The sequence below is a fragment of the Aythya ferina genome (genome assembly GCF_964211825.1).
Source record: "Aythya ferina genome assembly, chromosome: W".
NCBI lineage: Eukaryota > Metazoa > Chordata > Aves > Anseriformes > Anatidae > Aythya > Aythya ferina.
The window spans coordinates 2,024,476-2,043,118 of NC_140313.1; the positions used below are offsets into that span (position 1 = coordinate 2,024,476).

At 46.5% G+C, this 18,643-nt stretch overlaps 1 protein-coding gene across 2 annotated transcripts in view; it reads left to right on the top strand.

The window, feature by feature from the left end:
- LOC311426245 (unconventional myosin-Vb-like) overlaps positions 1–18,643 on the top strand; it is a 72,574-nt gene that overhangs the window by 25,570 nt on the left and 28,361 nt on the right. For both annotated transcript variants that reach the window (XM_084502448.1, XM_084502447.1), the window contains exons 13-21: positions 2,689–2,811; positions 4,022–4,105; positions 5,239–5,388; positions 5,661–5,758; positions 8,282–8,368; positions 13,181–13,292; positions 14,164–14,375; positions 16,158–16,314; positions 17,360–17,599. In XM_084502448.1, the coding sequence (XP_084358574.1) occupies positions 2,689–2,811; positions 4,022–4,105; positions 5,239–5,388; positions 5,661–5,758; positions 8,282–8,368; positions 13,181–13,292; positions 14,164–14,375; positions 16,158–16,314; positions 17,360–17,599 (1,263 nt within the window). The remainder of the gene's footprint in view (positions 1–2,688; positions 2,812–4,021; positions 4,106–5,238; positions 5,389–5,660; positions 5,759–8,281; positions 8,369–13,180; positions 13,293–14,163; positions 14,376–16,157; positions 16,315–17,359; positions 17,600–18,643) is intronic.

The window sequence follows — 18,643 nt, forward strand, 5'->3', positions numbered from 1 at the left end:
CCTCCAAGATCACCCAGTCCAACCTCTGACCTAACACTAACAGTCCCCACTAAACCATATCCCTAAGCTCTACATCTAAACGTCTTTTAAAGACCTCCAGGGATGGTGACTCCACCACTTCCCTGGGCAGCCCATCCCAATGCCTCACAGCCCTTTCGGTAAAGAAGTTCTTCCTAATATCCAACCTAAACCTCCCCTGGCAGTTATATCCATGGTCTGCCCAGGAAGCCTTATTTCTCCATGAAATTGTGACCCTTTTTCCTCTGTTAAGCAACTTTGGAGTCCTCAAAGAGTCTTGTGCCAATTTTATGCACTGGAGAGTCACTTGCCTGGATCTGGTGCTTTTAGGAGCTCTTGGTTTTGCTTTTTTTGAGTTAGGAAGGCATGTAGAAGACTTGCTCTGGATATCTGGGACAGCTTTAGTGCCTGGTTGTCCTCGCTGTGCTGACTTTGGAGAGGACAGCGGACTCCCCAGGAAGACTTTGAAGGCTTTGAGGTTGGAGGGATCATGTGAAGAGTGACTTCAGTGCCCTGGAGAGGAGGAGCTGTGTCTGGACTCATTTTCAAGAGACTTAACTTATCCTTGGAGGAAATATAAAATTCTCTAAGAAATGCAGCAGGGTCTCTGCATCAAAGCTGGATGAAGTTTATTGCTTTTCAAGCTAAGAAGAGCAAGAAACCCCTTGCTGTGAGTGCTATCCATCCTCCACACGCTTCCCAGATTTCATTCAAGTGCTGTTTGGAGTTGCCGTGGGTAGCCAGGTTTCTCTGGAAGGTGTCCCCCTACTTTCTTGCTTTTATCTATCCTGTTGGGATGGGAATGGAAAAAAAATCACGGATAAAAATTCTGTTAGCATGACCCCATTTAAAGGGGTTTGATCAGGAGCAGGCTGGTTGGGAAGGTTGACGTGTCAATCCTGATGTCTGCATCCTGGTATTTATGATGAATCTCAGTGAAATTCTTTCTGCTGAGCTGTGGTGTGACCCTGAGGCTGCTAGAGGAGGACGCGTCTAACCAAAGCCGTGAGCTCCTGCGTGTTCTCAAACTCCCTTGTAGCTCCCTTTTTGTGTTTTGTGGCACGTTGCCATCGCATTATGCTGTTGACGTCCCAAATGCGTCTTCTAATTCTGCTCAAAAGATGATCTTTAACCTTCCCCGTGTCCTTCTGTCGAGTGTTAGAAGCATGAAGGCTGCTTCTAATGGACCAGCTATCAGCCCTGCTTGTCTCTCCGCGCTGCTGTGAACTCGGGGATCTGAGCAAATGCGTTTTCCTTGTCTTGCCTCGTTAGGTTCTTGAACATCAGAAACCAGCACGTCGCCTTTCCCCACCAGGCGGTTTGATCCGGGGGGGATTTCTGCTCCACGAGCAGATACACGTGGCTCCGGAGCACGGAGGGAGGCTCTTTCCAGGATTTAACATATGTCGAAGTGATAAAAACAAAAATTTAAAGAATTTGTGGTTTAAGAGTGGGACTTAAATGTTGTTTAATGGACCTCCAGTGCTTATCTGGTCCTCCTGCTGGAGGTGGTAGTGGTGGGAATCTCACCTTGCAGTCAAAGCAGCTCCAAACACCTCCTCAGCTGCCTCGTGGTCAGGGTAGGTTCTTAACCATGGGATGCCTCTGAAAATAAGGGGTCAGGCTCGAGCCTAGGCACTGCCCCTGGCTTCAATGGCTAGGTTTGGGGTGGGTTGCACCAGCTCCTGGCAGCTCGGAGGATGGTGTATGAGGACGGGAGGTGATGTTGGCCAGGATTCGGCCCCTATCAGGTGCTTCTCAGGCAGCTAAAAATACCCAGGCTGCACAACGGTGAGCAGGGAGTGGCGTGGAAGCGGTGAAACCCTCTTTCCAGGAGGCAGGAGGGAAGCTTTTGAAGTTCGTCTCTGAGATAAGCAGGTTTCTCAGCAGAGTGGCTGGCCTGGAAGAGAGCTGGAGCAAGGTAAATCTGCTTTCCACAGAGCCTGGCAGCTCAGGTGGCTGCGATATTCCCGCACTGCACCCGTGGCTTGGTCCCAGAGAGCCTAATAAATACTCCAGAGAGGGTGTTTGCATCAATTATAATGCATATAAATATGCTAAAGATAAAGAAATAAAAAAATCTGCATTTATATAGCTGCGTAGTTTAAATATGCACATCAACTTTGTATCACTAAAACGCGCATAATTGCATAAATAAATGCTTTTTAATATTTATATGTGATCTATACATAACAATTGGCTACGTTTACAACTGGGAAGTATGAAAATAGTTCTGGGATGTCATTTCTCGCTGATGGAGTGGGCAGGAACAGCTTGTTCCTGGGTCCCCTTCTGGCAGGTCTGGGCTTCAGAGAAGCATAAGGAAATATTCATCATCTGCCTCCAGTTGTCCTTCTTGCTTGCTGCTCCTATTTCCTTGGTCATTTTTCTTACAAAGGTCCATATAAAGATCTGATGGATGATCAGAGCTTTTCCTGACTCTGCGCAGTTGTTCTGTGTTTTATCAGCTTTGTCCTATCCAATTTTAAACGTTGCCTGACTCTTCTCTTCTGACAGCTTTTTCTAACATGAATAATGTGGCGGGACCTTATTTTTATTAAAAATACGTGTGAATACTGCTCTTGCAGCGATGCGGGGGGCAGGAGGGATGGGACGAAGCCCCCCTGTAGCTTTTGGGTCAAAGATTTTGGTCTTTCCCTCCCCGTTCAGGTTCCCAAAGGCACCGACCAGAACTGGGCGCAGAAGCTGTACGACCGGCACGGGGGCAGCCAGCACTTCCAGAAGCCCCGCATGTCCAACATCTCCTTCATCGTCCTGCACTTTGCAGATAAGGTAACCGCTGGTGCTGGGGTGCAGGATGTGAAGGGCACGCCTGGAAAGAAGAAAATTACAGAAGCAGCAAGATGCTTTCTTTTTTTGGTGAGAGGGATGCCCAGTTGCTGGTAACCTCGCCGCTGATCTGGATCAGCTTGGAGGACTTCAACCTCTGAGCTCTCTCACTAAGCATTTGTCTCCAGGAGGGGAAAATCCCCTTTCTCAACGCTGCAGTGAAATGAGTTCCTGTTAGGGCAGCTTCGCTGCAATTATATTGGCAGGGGGAGTTATTTTTGAAGAGCTGGAGCTGGGAGCAGAGGGGAAAGGTGGTGGGGAGGAGTGCAAGAGGTGCCCATGTGGCAGGTCCCACCCTTTGGAGGAGAAGATGCTCCTTGTGCACCTCCAAATCCCGGGGGCTGAAGCTTTAGGGTCTCATCCACGGGCTCCAGCTATATTGAAAACCAGGCATATTAAATCACTCAAAGAAGAATCCTGGCAGCTGGGAGTTATCCAAACACACCTCTGTCTGAAAGGGAAATGAAAGAGCAGCCTGGGGACGTGCCAGAGGAGCCACGCGATGTGCAGGTGCCGCAATCCCTTGCAGGAGCTTCTCTGTCACCGGGGATGCGAGGGGCACTTTTCATGATGAAGGCTCCTATTTTCCTTTCCTTAGACACGTGATTTTGCACACATACACTTCAAAACCAATATTTCTTTGCAGGTGTCGCCTGTCAGCTTTGTGATAAGTTATTTCGGCTGACTTAAAATGTTTTTGTTTTTTTTTTAAAAAGGAAACAAAAGTTTCCCTCTTCCTTCTCAAAACCCTTTGTGTTCCCCCAACCCTCTGCAAGCCGAAAACCAAGAGACCTACGGGAAACGCAGCTAGGAGATCTTTTCAGGTTCATTGATTGACTTGCAAGGAGCCTTTTAAACGAAACGTCCTGTTGAGGGACTGATAATCCTTGCATTTCTACTGCTGGCTTGAGTGGAAGCGCAGCTGCATCCAGAGCAATTTGATGACTTAAAGCAGTCTGTGTTTGTGCAGAGGATTTTGTTGTCATTCAGATCCATTTTCTTTAATAAAAAGCAACCTTCAGGTTCTGTCCGTTCCCCTGCCCTCGGGTTTTTCAGGTGGGCTGTGGGCAGAGCGCCTTGCAGCTGCGCTGTCGGGTTTTGGGTGGGCAGATTGCGACCTCTGGGCTTTTTTTTTCCCTTTGTCTCATGCTAGGTGGAGTACCAGTGCGAGGGATTTCTGGAGAAAAACAGGGACACAGTGTACGAGGAGCAGATCAACATCCTGAAAGCCAGCCAGGTAAGTGCAGCCCGTCGGGGCAGCGGTCTTGGCTGAAGCTTTTGGTGCTGCTGCTTTTCCCAATCAGTAATATTACCAGCTTTACACATATCGATGACCACGCTCGCTGTCCCTCCTGCACTACAAGAGCTTTTTAGGAGCATTTCAAGCAGGAGTTGGTTCTCGTCGGGATAAGAGAAATGGGAAATGAGAATGGGAAATTGAGAGTTGTCAGCGGCTTGCCCTGGCTCTCAGTGATGAATTCATACAAGGATGGCAAGACGTGCATTTTTCCCATCCACGGGGGCAGATGCAAGTCTTCTAAAGCTGAAACTGGGCTTTAACGATGCCCAAATCAAAAGCTTTGATTTTTTTCCTCAGGAAGCTTACAGCTTTCCCAGGGTAAAAGCTGTGCGTTATTAGGGCTTCCTAGAAACTCCAGGTAACCTGCGGGAATAATTAATGCTGTGTGATAAATCATTTAGCCAGTGCTGAGCTTGCTGTGGTGTCTGATGGGGGTTTGACTGATTTTTTTTCCCCCCTGCATTTATCTTTGCATTCCCACTAACGTGATGAGCAGGCAAGGGGGAGCGCAGTCACTTGCGCTTGTCAAGGACTTCAACACCTCCCTGCCAGCAAGCGCATCGCTGATGAGGAGCTCCCACCAAGGTGGAATTGCATCCCGCTAATTAGGAACGCAATTAGCGCAGTCAACAAGAGGGCAGAAAGGACTTTTGATACAGCAGCTAATTGGTTTCGCTGGCGCTGGTCAGCCAGAGCAGTTGAGAGTTGATGTCCTTCGAATTAGGGAAAATGATGTGAATACTGATCGAAAGCACGTGGGCGTGCTGTTAGGAGATATTTCAGTCCTCTGTGATTACGAATGGGCACCAGCATTTTTGACTCTGCCCGTTGGGAAGGAAGGATCTGTCCCTTTCGCTTTGGATCGATGTCTTTTTCCCTAGGGATGATGCTCACAGCTGTGCACGGAGGAGGTATTTTGAGTCTTGGAATACAAGAATTGCTTTCACTTGATTGCTTTTCCTTCCCTTTCTGCTTTAAGATGGGTAAAACCCATTGAACAACGCATCTCGGGTGGGTTCGTTCAGCAAAGAGCAGTGCCCCGGGTGCTCAGTCCTTGTCTTGCCTTTCAGTACCAGATGGTAGCAGACCTGTTCCAAGACGAGAAGGATGCTGCGTCCGCCACCTCCGTGGGGAAGGGGACGTCCAAAATCAACGTCCGTTCGGCCAGGCCAGTGATCAAAGCTGCCAATAAGGAGCACAAGAAGACGGTGGGGCACCAGGTAACGTGAGCGGGCCGGTCGAGTGAGGAGACTTTCCTGTGACCCATATTGTAGGATGGATCCATTTGGCTGCCGTATTTTGTACACTTTCTAGCAGTTTCTTGGAAGAGCAGACTTGAAACATCTTGACTAGAAGGAGCTGAGACACTGCTTAAAGGCACTGGACTTGTATCACAGTGCTCATAAATTAAGAATAGGGAGGTTCTGCTTTGAGAAAAAGCTTCTGCGGTGCCTTCATCCCTCCTAAAAGTGCGTGTTTTTTTTTTTTTCAGTTCCGCAACTCGCTGCACTTGCTCATGGAGACCTTGAACGCCACCACCCCGCACTACGTGCGCTGCATCAAGCCGAACGACGAGAAGCTCCCGTTCAAGTGAGTGGCCTTTTGGATGGGCAAATGTGCTCAGCTGTGAAGCAACGAGAGTGCTTTGGGCTCTCTTTTCCTAAAGAGATCGCCCTTCGTAATTTGGTTCCGTAACTGGAAGGTCCCAGCGGTTTGCTGGGATCTCTCCTCTTGGATTTCATCAAGCATTGGGTGTTCCTCCTGCCCCTGAAATGGAGGCTAAAACAGATCCTAGGAATTCATTTTTACGCTCTGTAGATCCTGGGTATGCTGCAGCACATCCTCGCTTTGCAATCACCGGGTCTTCGATGCAATTTCATCTTCAAATTGCTTTGATTTAAATAGTTATAGGAGCAAACACCGGGAAGCAGCAGAGAAAGAAATAAAAATGCGGGGACGAGTGGTGTGCTTGCAAACTGGTTTGTAAAGTGAGCAAAAACGTCTCGGTGCTTCCAAAATAAACGTGGCCAAAGCAAAAAAACATGACTTGCATCAACTTCAGGCAGATTTCCAGGTGAGGGAATAGCTGAAGCAGAAAGCTGCTCTTGATCTTGCTCTGCAGTTCAGAGGCGCATTGCAAGCCGTGAATGCTGCGAGCAACTGGCTGGTAGCCCCGCTTGACCTCTTAGATAATGGATTTGTACCCGATTTTGTTCCCTGTAAGTGCAGCAAAGCCTGGCCGTTGGTACGCGGGGACCTCATATATCTCCTTGTAAAGGCGCTGCCATAAACTGCAGGTGCTGACATTTCAGAAAGCAGGGTTATAGCTAAGTCATAATCAGGAAGGCATTTCCCTCCAGCTGATGCAATGCAGCCTGAAGGCTCCCAGTGAGCACGGAGCCACTTTGGAGTGCAGACAGGCCCCAGGAAGCTTCCCCAGCTTGGCTCCTCTCCCCCTGCAAACAGCAAAAGCAGCAGGATTAATGGTTAGAAGATGGTAAGGAACTGGCTCGCGGTTAACAGACTCGTTAGATGATGAGTTAACAGGTCCGGAGAGCACTGCGTTAGCTGTCAGGGATTCCAATTTTACTCCAGTTACTTTCTTTAGGTGAGGTAAGGAAATATTTTCCAAGCTTGAAAGAGGCACTGCAAGGAGAACTGGCTTAACCTTTCCATGGGTTGTTTCAAATACTCAATTTCCTTACTCAGCTGAACTTTCAGCCCATCCTTCTTCATTTTTTTTTGCCTTTAACTTCCCAATTCGTTTTTTTCACCTGATGCTCAAGATCATATCGTTAGTATCCCTTTGTAAATGCACAAGCTCCTGGTGGTCAAGGTGTGCTGGAAATGGTGGAGGATGTTCTGGGTCATTCCTTCCCCATTTACGAGCCAGAACACAGTAGTGCAGGTATCTTATCCTTGGGGCTTTTCTTCAAGGCAGAGCTCTTCTCCTCACCCATCCTGGATTGCTTTATTGACTCTTGCTTCTTGACTCTTCATTGCTCTCGCTGCCACCAGCTTGAGGAGTTTGCATCCTTCGTGTGACTGGAATAAAACCATTTGTTCGGACGGAAAACTCACGCCTGGGAAAATCTGGCAAATACTGGGATGGCTGTGAAGGATTCTGCCTTTCATAGGCACTTGTGCTGAAAAATACACGGTGCCAGGAAGAATTAGAGAAATGAAGCATCAGCGTCGCTGCACTGAGTTAGCATTGAAGCTATCTTGTAGCTCGCAGAGCACTTGATGTTATATGTTCATTATTCACTGCAAAAATGGAGACCTTCTTATCTTACTAAAGCACATTTTTGAGCTCATGGGAACATGTTTTTTTTTTTTTTTTCTAAAATGAGATAATTGAGCCTGGAGAAGAGAATGCATTTAACAGCAGCCAGGTTTGTGGTGGAAGGACAGGAGGCAGTGGCCACAAATTGAAATAAGAGGTTGAGATTGGAGGTTCAGACAAAAAAAAATTGCTTGTGCAACCTCCATCCTTTGAAGTTTTCAGTCCTTGCCTGGATAAATCCTGAAGCAACCCCGTTTCTGATCCTCACCCTCCTTCTGGAGACCCAGTGCAGCTTTGAGGGCCGAAATATCTTGAATTTTCAGGTGACCCCTACCAAAGCCCCGAGTCTAGAACATAAAAATCACTCTTCTTGGAAAACTTAACAGTCTCCAAACCCATGGGACCTGTTACCTACTTGTTTTTCATTTGGAATTTAATATATCCGATTTATTTTAGAGTTGAATTGGCTTTCTTTCTGGAAATATCTCATCGTCCTTATCGCAAAAGCTATCCACAGATACATGATTTTCTTCAGCCTCTACACCAAGGACGAAAGCAGAGCTTTCTTCCACAAATTGGAAACTAATTCATGTTCTCTAAAGAGTTAGTGTCAAGCTGATTGAAGTAATAGTAAGTTTTTTCTCCTGGCATAATGCACCAATGGGTTGTAAAGGACTGAATTTCCTAATGTGCACCGTGTGCTCAAAATTTGACGTATTGCAAAGTATTTTCTCTATTTTTTCTGTATTTCAACATTTATGTTTTTGTGATTGATGGCATGGGTTGCCTTCTCACCGTGCTCATCTCCATCCTTCGTATCGTTGCAGGTTTGACCCAAAGAGAGCAGTGCAGCAGCTGAGAGCTTGCGGCGTGCTGGAGACCATCCGCATCAGCGCCGCGGGCTTCCCCTCCAGGTACCGTGCTGGGATTTCGACGTGGTGCTGGGCTGTTGGAGTGCTTTGCTCAGCGAATTTATCCAGGGAAAGGGAGCAGAAAACGTCTGCAGGAATATTTATATTTTTCTCTGGCTTCAGATATCTGCTACCATAGTCATTTCATCCAAAAAAAAAGAAGTGAAAAATAAAATTGATTAGAGTTGCAGAGAAAGAAAATAAGGGTTGACAATTATTATTGCAGGGTTTCACACAGCACGTCCAAAGTATATCGGGCTCGAAAGCCTTGCGTCTTCAAAAAGAAAGGTTACGGGAAGTGTGGCTCTTGCTGGTTGTGATGTGAAATTCGAGAGAGGTTTTTAGGGCCTAATAAATCAGAAAAACATAAACTGTAAATAATGCCTGAAAGCGGCAAGGGTGAATAATTCTAAAAATGCATCAGTAGCACTTTAGTGCCAAGCAGCTTTGTGTTAATGTCAGCAGAGCCATCAGCCCTTTTTGTGTGGAATAAAAGAGTTATAAATACGCCTGGCAAGGAGCTGAGTGTGATGGTGAGTGCCACCAGAATTTCCACCCCCAGATTTAGGAAGGAGCACGACTATTGCCTCCCATCTCCCGCAGTGTCACAGCAATGGGGATCGTCTCTTGAGCCCTGAAACCCTCAAGGTGTTTGTGGAAGTTGCTATTAATTTATATGATCCTAAATAATGTGATCTCTGAGCTCCTGTTTCTTTTTTTAATTTATTTATTCCATCCTTCGTTAAAGTAGGTGTGGGGCCAAATCTGGCTGGCTGTCCTCTTGCGGTGAAAGCCCTAAGACTGCTGTGGCTTATTTTAGAAGAGGCCACGAAGGCAGTTTTATGTCTTTAGGTTTAATTTTCCCAACGACTGATAGCATTTCTCCATCTCTGCCACGAAACTCCGGGTAGCTCAGACCCTATAGCGCTAAACTCGACGTGTGGTTAGTAACTGGAAAGGGGGAAAGGAGAATACAGCAGCACCTGGAGACCAGCCAAGGTCTATTTATGACAAATACTTGACCAGTGCGAAGAAAAATTCAGAAGGGACCTCCAGTGTGAGCTGTTTGTGTGCTTTTGGGTCCGCTTGTATGATTTTGGCTATGGGGTCTTTTTTTTTTTTTCCCAGGACACTACGAGTACAAAACTCTTCCATCACTGCAACTTGTCAGCTGTTGTTCTTTCTCCAGGGGGGAAAAAAAAAAAAAAAGGTGTAAATAGCTATTTCAGCTTTTTGGCGTGACCTTCTCAAGATCAGTGTTTGGGATGCCTCAAGGAAAGATTTTTCTTTGTTTCCCTGTTTCCGCAACATAATCGTACACGGAAACAGCTCTACGCTACATAAAATGTTCACTTTGGGCTCTGGTAATTGCTTGCTCATCAAATTCTGGCCTTGAAAAGCCCAAACAAGGAGTTTATACGTTGAAATGTTTGTCTGTGAAGGCTATACATTTAGATTCCTTAAAATAATCCTGCAAAACTTGAAACCGTTGTGAGATTTTCTTTCACTCAGGTGTCTGTAAATCACTTTCAGAGCAAGAGATATTTTTTTTAAAGAAGTTTTATTGGCGAAATGGGATAAAACGTCTAATTTTTGTCTTGGAGTATTTACATCCAAGTGACGGGTGACTTCTGAGATCGATGGGGCTTTGGGTTGGAGATCTCTGGACAAAGCCACCTCCTTTAATTACTTCCTACTTCTCCATCACTGTTATTTATGGGTTGAAGAGCCGAATATTTTGAGGCTTCAGTCATCTTTTACCCAGTTCCTTTGATGAAAAACAAACCCAACAATATTTTAATACAGTTTTTAGCCTTCCTCAACCCGCATGAGATGTGACAAAGCTCCTCTGAGAGGCGAAGCCTCGTGCTCTCCACTTTGGGCTCGCCTGGCTTTCTTTTCTCATTTCCACGGTGCGCTGCATTCGGCAGCTATCGCAAGTAAATTGCAAATGTATTATTTGGCTTGAAATGGTACGCAGCAGTTAAGAAACGCATTTGTTAGCATGCAGAGATAGGACGCTGATGAATGGACTGTCTTGGATGTGTAGATAGCCTATCTGTCATCATCTTTCAGGGGCAAAGCATGGAAGATGTCTCTAGTATAAGCCATTTGTCTTCTTTTTGTAGGAAAAACTAGCCACATAAAGATCAGTCTATCGAAAATGAATTGGTGCAGATCTCCATGAAGAGCAAAATACTCCTTTAAACGTGTTTTTCACTTGCTTATTAGCAGAACTCTCAATCATCCTGCTGGTTTCTGGTCAGTGCTGCAAGAAAAAGAGTTGCTTTGAATAACATTGAATCATCGCAGCCTCTCGGAGATGCCGGTATCGTACTCGTTAGGTAGGATCTTGATTGCTCAAGGATTCCTGGCGCTTGGCCGCTTCCTTTGGTCGCTGGAGCTGCCTGTCAGATGCTGCGTCTTTGTAAGAGCTCGGTAGGAAATCACAGCTGCTAAACTCTGCAAACATTAAACAGCCATAATTGGAATGTTTCACGGGCGTCCTTGTACACAAAATCATTTTTTTTTTACAATGTGCCTTTAGCCACTTTACAGTCTTTTCAGGGAAACAAATCCTATAAATGACTTTGGCCACCAGCAGTTCTGTTTGCACACTCCCCCCAGTCCCAACAAAGGTAATATCTATAGTGTTTTTCTTCCTCGTTCTGCTCTTTGAATACCTTCCAGATAATTTCAAGCAATGCCAGCCTGCATGCTTTAGAGCTAATTGAAAGGCAAATCTGTTCCGCTGCAGTAAACAAGGCGAGAGAAATTTTGTCCCTGCATCGGTTTCCAAAATAATTTTGAGTCCAGTCTTGCCTCAAATATTCCACCCCCGTGCCCCCAAACACTCTTCAGTTCCTACAGAAATTGAGATATCGGCCACCTCCTGTGCTGCTTCCCCTATTGACCCCTCCAGCCCCTCTGCTCCCAGGAACAGCCCATTCGCTTTGCACCCCCTTGAAATTCACCGTAAAGCCTCCAAGTCTCATTCTTCAAGCCAATGGATACAGGATTTAATTTGTGGCTTGCATTATGCTTTATTTTATCTGTTTAATTCCAAGACGTTGCTGGGCTTGTTGACCAAGGCTCCAGCTCCTGGCTAAACCAAACAGCCTCCTCGCTGCTCGAGCCCCAAAGAGTTGTTTTTTTCTCAGGTTTAAGCTATTTTCCTGTGTCCTTCCATTCCTTTTAAAAAAGAGGAGGGAAAAAAAATAAACAACATGTAAAAATATGTACAGAAGACCGTGGAGAAAGTCCACATCACCCAAAGCAGCAAGTTTCAGTACTTCTGCACAAGAGAAACCTCTCGTAACATTGGGGGATCACATTCGTTTTCCTTGAAGCACGTAGTTGTAAGGTGATTTCATGCTGCTTTGAAGCAGAAATGGTTTAACCACCCATGTTACATCGAACCTAAGTGCTTTCATTGTTTCTTTCTGCGGGGAGAGCCCGAAACAGCGCCTGTGAACCTCTGCAGCTTTCCTCTGCTCGTTAACTGGGACTGCAGATACCGTGGTGCAGCTCCTGATGGACCACCTGAGCCCAGCACAAGAGCTTTTCCCTTGCTATTCTGTAGACACTAATTAAAATGATGTGGAACTCAGGACTGTCATCTCCTGTTAAATCAGCCGGGATGGCAGGAGCAGCCTCGCTGCAGCAAGAGAGAAGCAGTTTTACACCACGGAGGCACGACGTGTGGCAGAAAACCTCTGGGACGTGTGGCTGGGGTGAGGTAGGGCACCGCAGGATGCTACCAGGCAATCTTAAAAAGTGAGTTACAGGGCCAACGTGACAGATGGAAAGGAGTGGAAAATCACTTTTGACCACCACGTGAAGCGAGAGTGAGCAGCTCTGAAGACAGATCCTCTCTACGGTGATTTATGAACTGGCTTTGAGGAATTTCTGCAGGTGTCTGAGTTTGGGTTACGGGTCTCTGGCTAGTGAAAACCCAAGACTTGCCCTCATTTGGGGGTTTGCCCATGCAGAATAGGGTGAAACCTCCAAATCTGGCTATGCCAGAGCTACCCAGAGCACTCTGAGCTTGGGAAATCCTCATTTTTCTGACGCTCATCACAACTCCCCTCTTACTCCAGTCTCTTACGTTGTGCTTTAGCTACGATGCGAAGGACTCTAGCTTTTTGTTGTTGCCATATTCTTTGAAAATGGCTTTTTTTGCAGTGTCCCCGTGCAGGAAATTCATTGTTTTTATAAGTCTGGCTTTCCTTCCCTGCTGAATTTTCTGGACAGATGTGAAACTACTGGTCATGTGTTTTGAAATATGTGCTATATTCCCCCCTCTCTCAATCCCTAGAATATTTTATTTTGGTGAAGTGGACAAAAAAAAAATAGAATTAGGTGGAATAACCCCCAAATAAATGCATAGCCAGGGCTGCTGGGCTGAGGAGGAGATGTTTCTGTGTATTCTTCTCATTTTGGTGATGCTGTTTGCGGCCATGAGGGTGAGGTTCAGGCACACGAGTGGTTTCATTGAGTGAGGGCATAAATCAAGACCTCTGGAGTTCACTCCCATCTCCTTTCAACGTTCATTTGCGTGTTTTTTTTTTGGAAATAACCATGGGTGTACTTGACAGGGCTGGAAACACCTAGCGTTTTAATTAAAAACTCAGGGTTTGAGGGGTCCATAACTCACTGTGTTAATTTGGAGGTCCATAACTCACTGTATTAATTTTCTTTCTCCATTGCTAATTACACGGGGTTGTGTGAGTTTCAACCCTGACTCCAAATGCTTTATTTTTTAGGAAACGATGCCTGTCGCACAGATTAATCCTGCCTATCTCTTGCTTTCAGGTGGACCTATCACGACTTTTTCAATAGGTATCGTGTTCTAATGAAGCAGAGAGACCTCTCAAAGAATGACAAGAAGCAGATCTGTCAGACCCTGCTGGAAGACCTCATTAAGGTGAGCTGGGACTGAGTCTTTAGCAGCAATTTTTAAAGCACAGAAGCTTGTGGCTTTGGTATTTCTGGGCTGGGGGAGTCCAGAGTCTGCCATGACTGTAGGTGAACCACTGCCCATCTCCAGAAATCTCATCCCCACAACCTCTCCTCCTGTATGTGGCTCGCCACACAATAACTTCTTGATCTTGATGCATGGGAGACTCCTAATAGCCACTTATATGTTGAAAAAAATAATAATTATCAATTGGAACCTTTTCACTTTACATATTTAATCAAAAAAGTTATCGTCACGTCTCACCAACACCTTACTACTCAGACTCATGTGTATTATTTTAAATTGCAAACATGCAGACTGTTGACCAGCCCAAAATGCATGCAGGACCTTTGGCAGGTCTTAATTTTTCACCCCTGCTTTCCTCATAGGATTTTGAGGAATTTACTTGCTTGGGTTCCTCTTCCTGCAGAGGTTGTTCACCTTGTGCACTGGGCGTTTGGCTTCTCAGCTGCGGAGTCATTTGCAGCATGTGCAGAATTTTACAGATTTAAGCCCTAATCTTTTCTGTAAAATAAACCTTTTCTTGAAGTCTCCTGCACTTGCCTTGCTGTGTAAATAAACGCATTCAAAATTTGTGGAAGTTAAGATTGAATCCTAGTGCTTCATTCCTCAGTGGGTTTTTTGGAAGCTGAAATCGTTTGGAGTCTAATATTATGTTTGTTACCCAACTGAGAAGAGACGTTAGCTGATAAATTTGACTCCAGATTTTGTAACCTGTATCTAATGAGCAAGATAGACTAAAAAAAAAAAAAAAAGAAGAAGAAAAAGAATCATGTTTGCCTTAATTAAATTTAGTTTCCTTTATGCTTTTGAAAAGGATCCAGACAAGTTCCAGTTTGGACGTACCAAGATCTTTTTCCGTGCAGGCCAGGTGGCATATCTGGAGAAACTGCGAGCGGATAAGTTCCGAGCTGCCACCATCATGATTCAGAAGACGGTGCGGGGCTGGCTGCAGAGGATCAAGTACCAAAGGCTGAGACTGGCTGCAATAGCGATCCAGCGCTACGCACGCGGGCACCTGGCACGGAGGTGAGTCCTAGGAAGCCCTCCAGGGACCTTCCCTGGTAAAAGAGGGGTTTGAAAACATTTCTGGGCACTTGTGTGGCACGCGGAGGTACCACTCTGGTGAAAGCTGCCGTGCCAAATTCACACTCCTGGCCTCAACCTCTTCTGCTCTTATTAAAGGCCAGTGATCAAAATTCCCAGCCTCCAACTGTATTAATTTAATTTCTGGGTGCTGGGCCAGGGTAATAACGGAGGCAGCTAGGTTATAATTGGATGACTAAAGCACTCTGAGATATTTAGGTGCGAGTGTTTCACAGAACTAATATTTTTTTTTTTTCTGGAACTACCACTGGCAAATGGCATTTGGACTGGGTAGCGAGCACTTTGCTAATTGGTATGCGCTCATCTTCTGCAGGGACCAGGCTTGTGCCTCCTTGGTACCCAAGGGGAGTTCTCGGAATTGATTTACTGTATTCCTCGTAATGAGAAAAATCACTCCAAATCACTGGCGACGGGGCTATTTACAGTAGGGAATGAGAGAGCTGGAAGTTTAACTCTCTGCGTGCAGGAATTTCAGGCGTCCTAGTGCTGGGTTTCCGTAAATAATGCTGTGTTGGAGAGTAGTGCTGATAGCAAACGTGGGGTGGGTGTGAGGAGGCAATCAAGCACTTTTTTAGCATCCCAACACATGGGTCACTGGGCATCCGTGCCCCTCGTTTGCATCAAGCACTGCTCTTCTCCCACATCCAGAGCAGCACTTTTCAGATAGGAACAGGGAGATTGGATTCAGGGAATGGGTTGGGTTAGAAGAGACCTTAAAGATTTCCTATAAGTCACTCTGTATTTTGGAAGAACATCAGAGATGCCATTTAAATTTGCTCTAGTATTTGTGCTTGTGAAAGGGACTGGAGAATCTGGGGATGAGAAGGTCTCAAATGAGCAAAGCTGGGCAGTTTGGTGACCTTTATTTAGAGCTGAGCAGAGATGTTTCTAGCTCCTAAAAGTCCACGTGCTTCTCAAGGCTCGTGGACCTCTTGGTTAAAGAGCTCTTAACTTTGAAGTTAAAGCAATTGAGTCCCGAGCAGTAAGAGGAAGGTTGGCAAAAAGGGGAGCCACAAAAAGTGGCTCAAATGCCTATAAAATCCTTCATGCTGAGAGCAGTAAATGAATCATAAATTCGGCAAAACAAGCTAATTATCGGATTAAACGGAGGTTTTATGGGCGTTTATTAAGCTGTGTAACAGCAAATTGAACACGAATTCAGTCGGAGAAGGGGAGCAGCATGTCGCCGAGCTGACCACATCCCTCATTATTTACTCTGTATGAATTGCTTGGGGTTCTGCTCTTGAATGTCGCCAAACCAGTGCACACCGGCTTAAATGTCAGATCAATTTGCTGCACTTTTCCTGGAGCTGGTAGATACCCGGCGTGTTTTATAGTTCTGGAAGTGGCGGAGCCAACCTGGGCATTGATCGGCTCAAGTATTTCATGCAGAGAGTTCAAACTCAGGGAAAAGCTGCAAAATGTTTGTTTTTAACGCTGTTGAGGAATAAAGAGGTGTGTGACTTCTGGTTCTGGTGCACCCAGGAGCCATGAACGCTGTCTGATTGTGTACAAGTTCCCATTACCCTAACGAAGACATGCTCTCAGCTTCTCTTTTCTTAGTCTTACTGCTGGGGTGGTCTCTCCTGAACACTACCAAGCTACTTTGGGACAAAAGGTTTTCCTCACCATAAGGTTTAATACTCGTTGTGACAATATAGGGAGTTTATTTTTGATTGCTAACCTTTTCCCCGTGCTTTGCAGGCTTGCAGAGCACCTGAGGAGGACGAGAGCTGCCATCACCTTGCAGAAGCAATACCGAATGCTGCGCATCCGCCGAGCTTTCCAGAGGGTCCGCAAGGCAACCATCACCATCCAGGCTTTTGCTCGGGGCATGTTTGTCAGGAGGATTTATCGCCAGGTAGGGCTCCCCAGACAGTCTTTGTGTTAGAAATGAGTAGGAAAATCCTTTATATTTACCTCCACGGCACTGCACAGCGATTCATTTGCAGTGAACGTTTTGATGTTTTAATAAGCCGATGGCCTCAGGTGTTTCTGGAGCGCACACGTTGATGGCATTGCCATTTAAAGCAGGGAAAGCAGAAAACGATTTTGGCAGCGGCACCTCCGAGGAGAAGCTAAATGAAGTTAGTCACACAAATGCCAGAAGGCGTTGTGGAAAGCTGGAAATGTCATTCGATCCAACCCGTGCTCGGCAAAAACTTCCCTGTCAAGCAGAAGTTGTGTCAGAGCCATGCTGCAGGTGCCATTTCCAGTATGACAGGAAGACTGGTGGGGTCTGTCATCGAAGGTGACAAGTCGTTTATTGATAGAAATCCCTCTTTAATTGTTTCTCTCCATTAGCTTCCTGCGTTTAGCCAGGAGCTGGAAGCACAGCAGCAGAGGTTTAATGACAGCCGGTGCTACCGTGACAGACCATCTCTATACAGAAACTGAGAACAGCTTTGGGAAATCCTCTGCCCACTTTCCAGACCCAGCTTTATGCTGATTGTCACCGAGTCTTGTTATGCCTGAGTGGGGCGTCACGGGGATGCTTGAAATCAGAGGCAAGATGAGCCAGGAGGGAAGAGCCTGGTCCTGGAGATGATGGGGTTACACAGATGTCCCCTAGTCACCCACCAGGATCCTATTTACCCTCTTGCTTATGATTATTTATGATTGTTTCAAGGCCAAGAGGGTCTTGAGTCGTTCAAGCAGGGTGGCTCCTAAGACTCAGTGTCACAGAAATTGAAGTATCCCTTCCTGGGTATAAAATAAAATGCAAAATAAAAGCTCCTGTCTCCAGCCACCACCTTTAGCACCTACCGGGATGCTCCTATTTGGAGGACAAATCCTTTTTGAAGGAATTTGGGAAGTGCTGGGTGCCGCGTGGCAGCCAAACAAGGACCGCTGCCACCTTGCGGGTGCCTCTTCTCCCCTGATTTCTCCTTGCTTGTGTTTTAAAGGTCCTCGCAGAGCACAAAGCCACCATCCTCCAGAAATACGCCCGTGGCTGGCTGGCCCGCACCCGTTTCCGACGGATCCGAGGTGCCACCATCGTCCTGCAGTGTTATTACCGGCGCAGGAAGGCCAGGCAGCAGCTGAAGGCGCTGAAGATCGAGGCCCGCTCGGCGCAGCACCTGAAGAAGCTCAACATTGGCATGGAGAACAAAGTGGTCCAGCTTCAGAGGAAGATCGACGAGCAGGTAGGTCCCGAGCCGCGTTGGGGCTGGCGTGGGCCTCCTTCCACTTTGTGCCTCTCCGTTTTTCCATTTCTGGGAAGGATTTTGTCTTCCCACGAGGTTTTGGGAGGCCAACGTGGTGGTAGCGGCCTTCTCCTGGCCAGATATTTGTAAGGGTAGGGTGCCACCATGCATGCCACTTGGATTTTGGGTCTCCACCTCGCGTCTGAAGAGCACAAGTTGTGCGATAATGGTTGTGTGAGCTGCCCAGAAGGAAGATAAAATCAGGAAACTTGGAAAACCATCACTCGAAAAGCCCAGCCAGCAGCTTGGAAACACGTCGGACAATTAGGATGTGTCAGGAACCCACACCCATCACGCTCAGTTTCCTTGCAGCCTTAAATCTCTCCCATCCCCGTACGACAGTTGAGGTCCTGCGATGAAGAAGATGAAAAATGACTGTGCGTTGGCTCGGATACTGCAGAGTCAAGCCACTTGGGGGATTCTGGCCGCTTTCCTTGCTTGTATTAATTGGCCACAGCGTGTGCGCCGCAGTAGTCTGACATTTAAACTGCAGGGTTTAATTTTCAAATGCCTGCTTGCTTGCTTAGGCTTTGCAGAACTGTAGCTAAGAAGAGGAAAAAACTTGGGCAGAGGGTTTGCTATACACTTACGGGCCAGAAATCTCGTTGATATGCCTCTGCTTCATTTATAGGTGGAATTAATTACCTTTTAATCTTTGGTTAAGGTTGGTTTTCCTGGGGGGGGGGAAATTGTGAAAGCAGCAGAAAGGGAAGAAGGCACGGGGGGCTTTTAGGCAGGCAGAAATAACGGGCTGGGGCTCATCTCCATCTCCCTCAATCTCTGTGCAGACGGTTTTGAAGGAGGTACTTTGATGCTTTCTGCGTAACTTCTGCAGGAAAGCTCAGTATTACTCCCGACGGCCTGTCCAGCGAGCTAATTTTAACCTCGTTTCAGGGATGACAGGCTTCCCTGCGATGCTTTGGAGGTGCTAATGAGAAGTGGTGCAGCAGGATTTAACGTCAGCGTGCTGGATTTTGTTTCCCG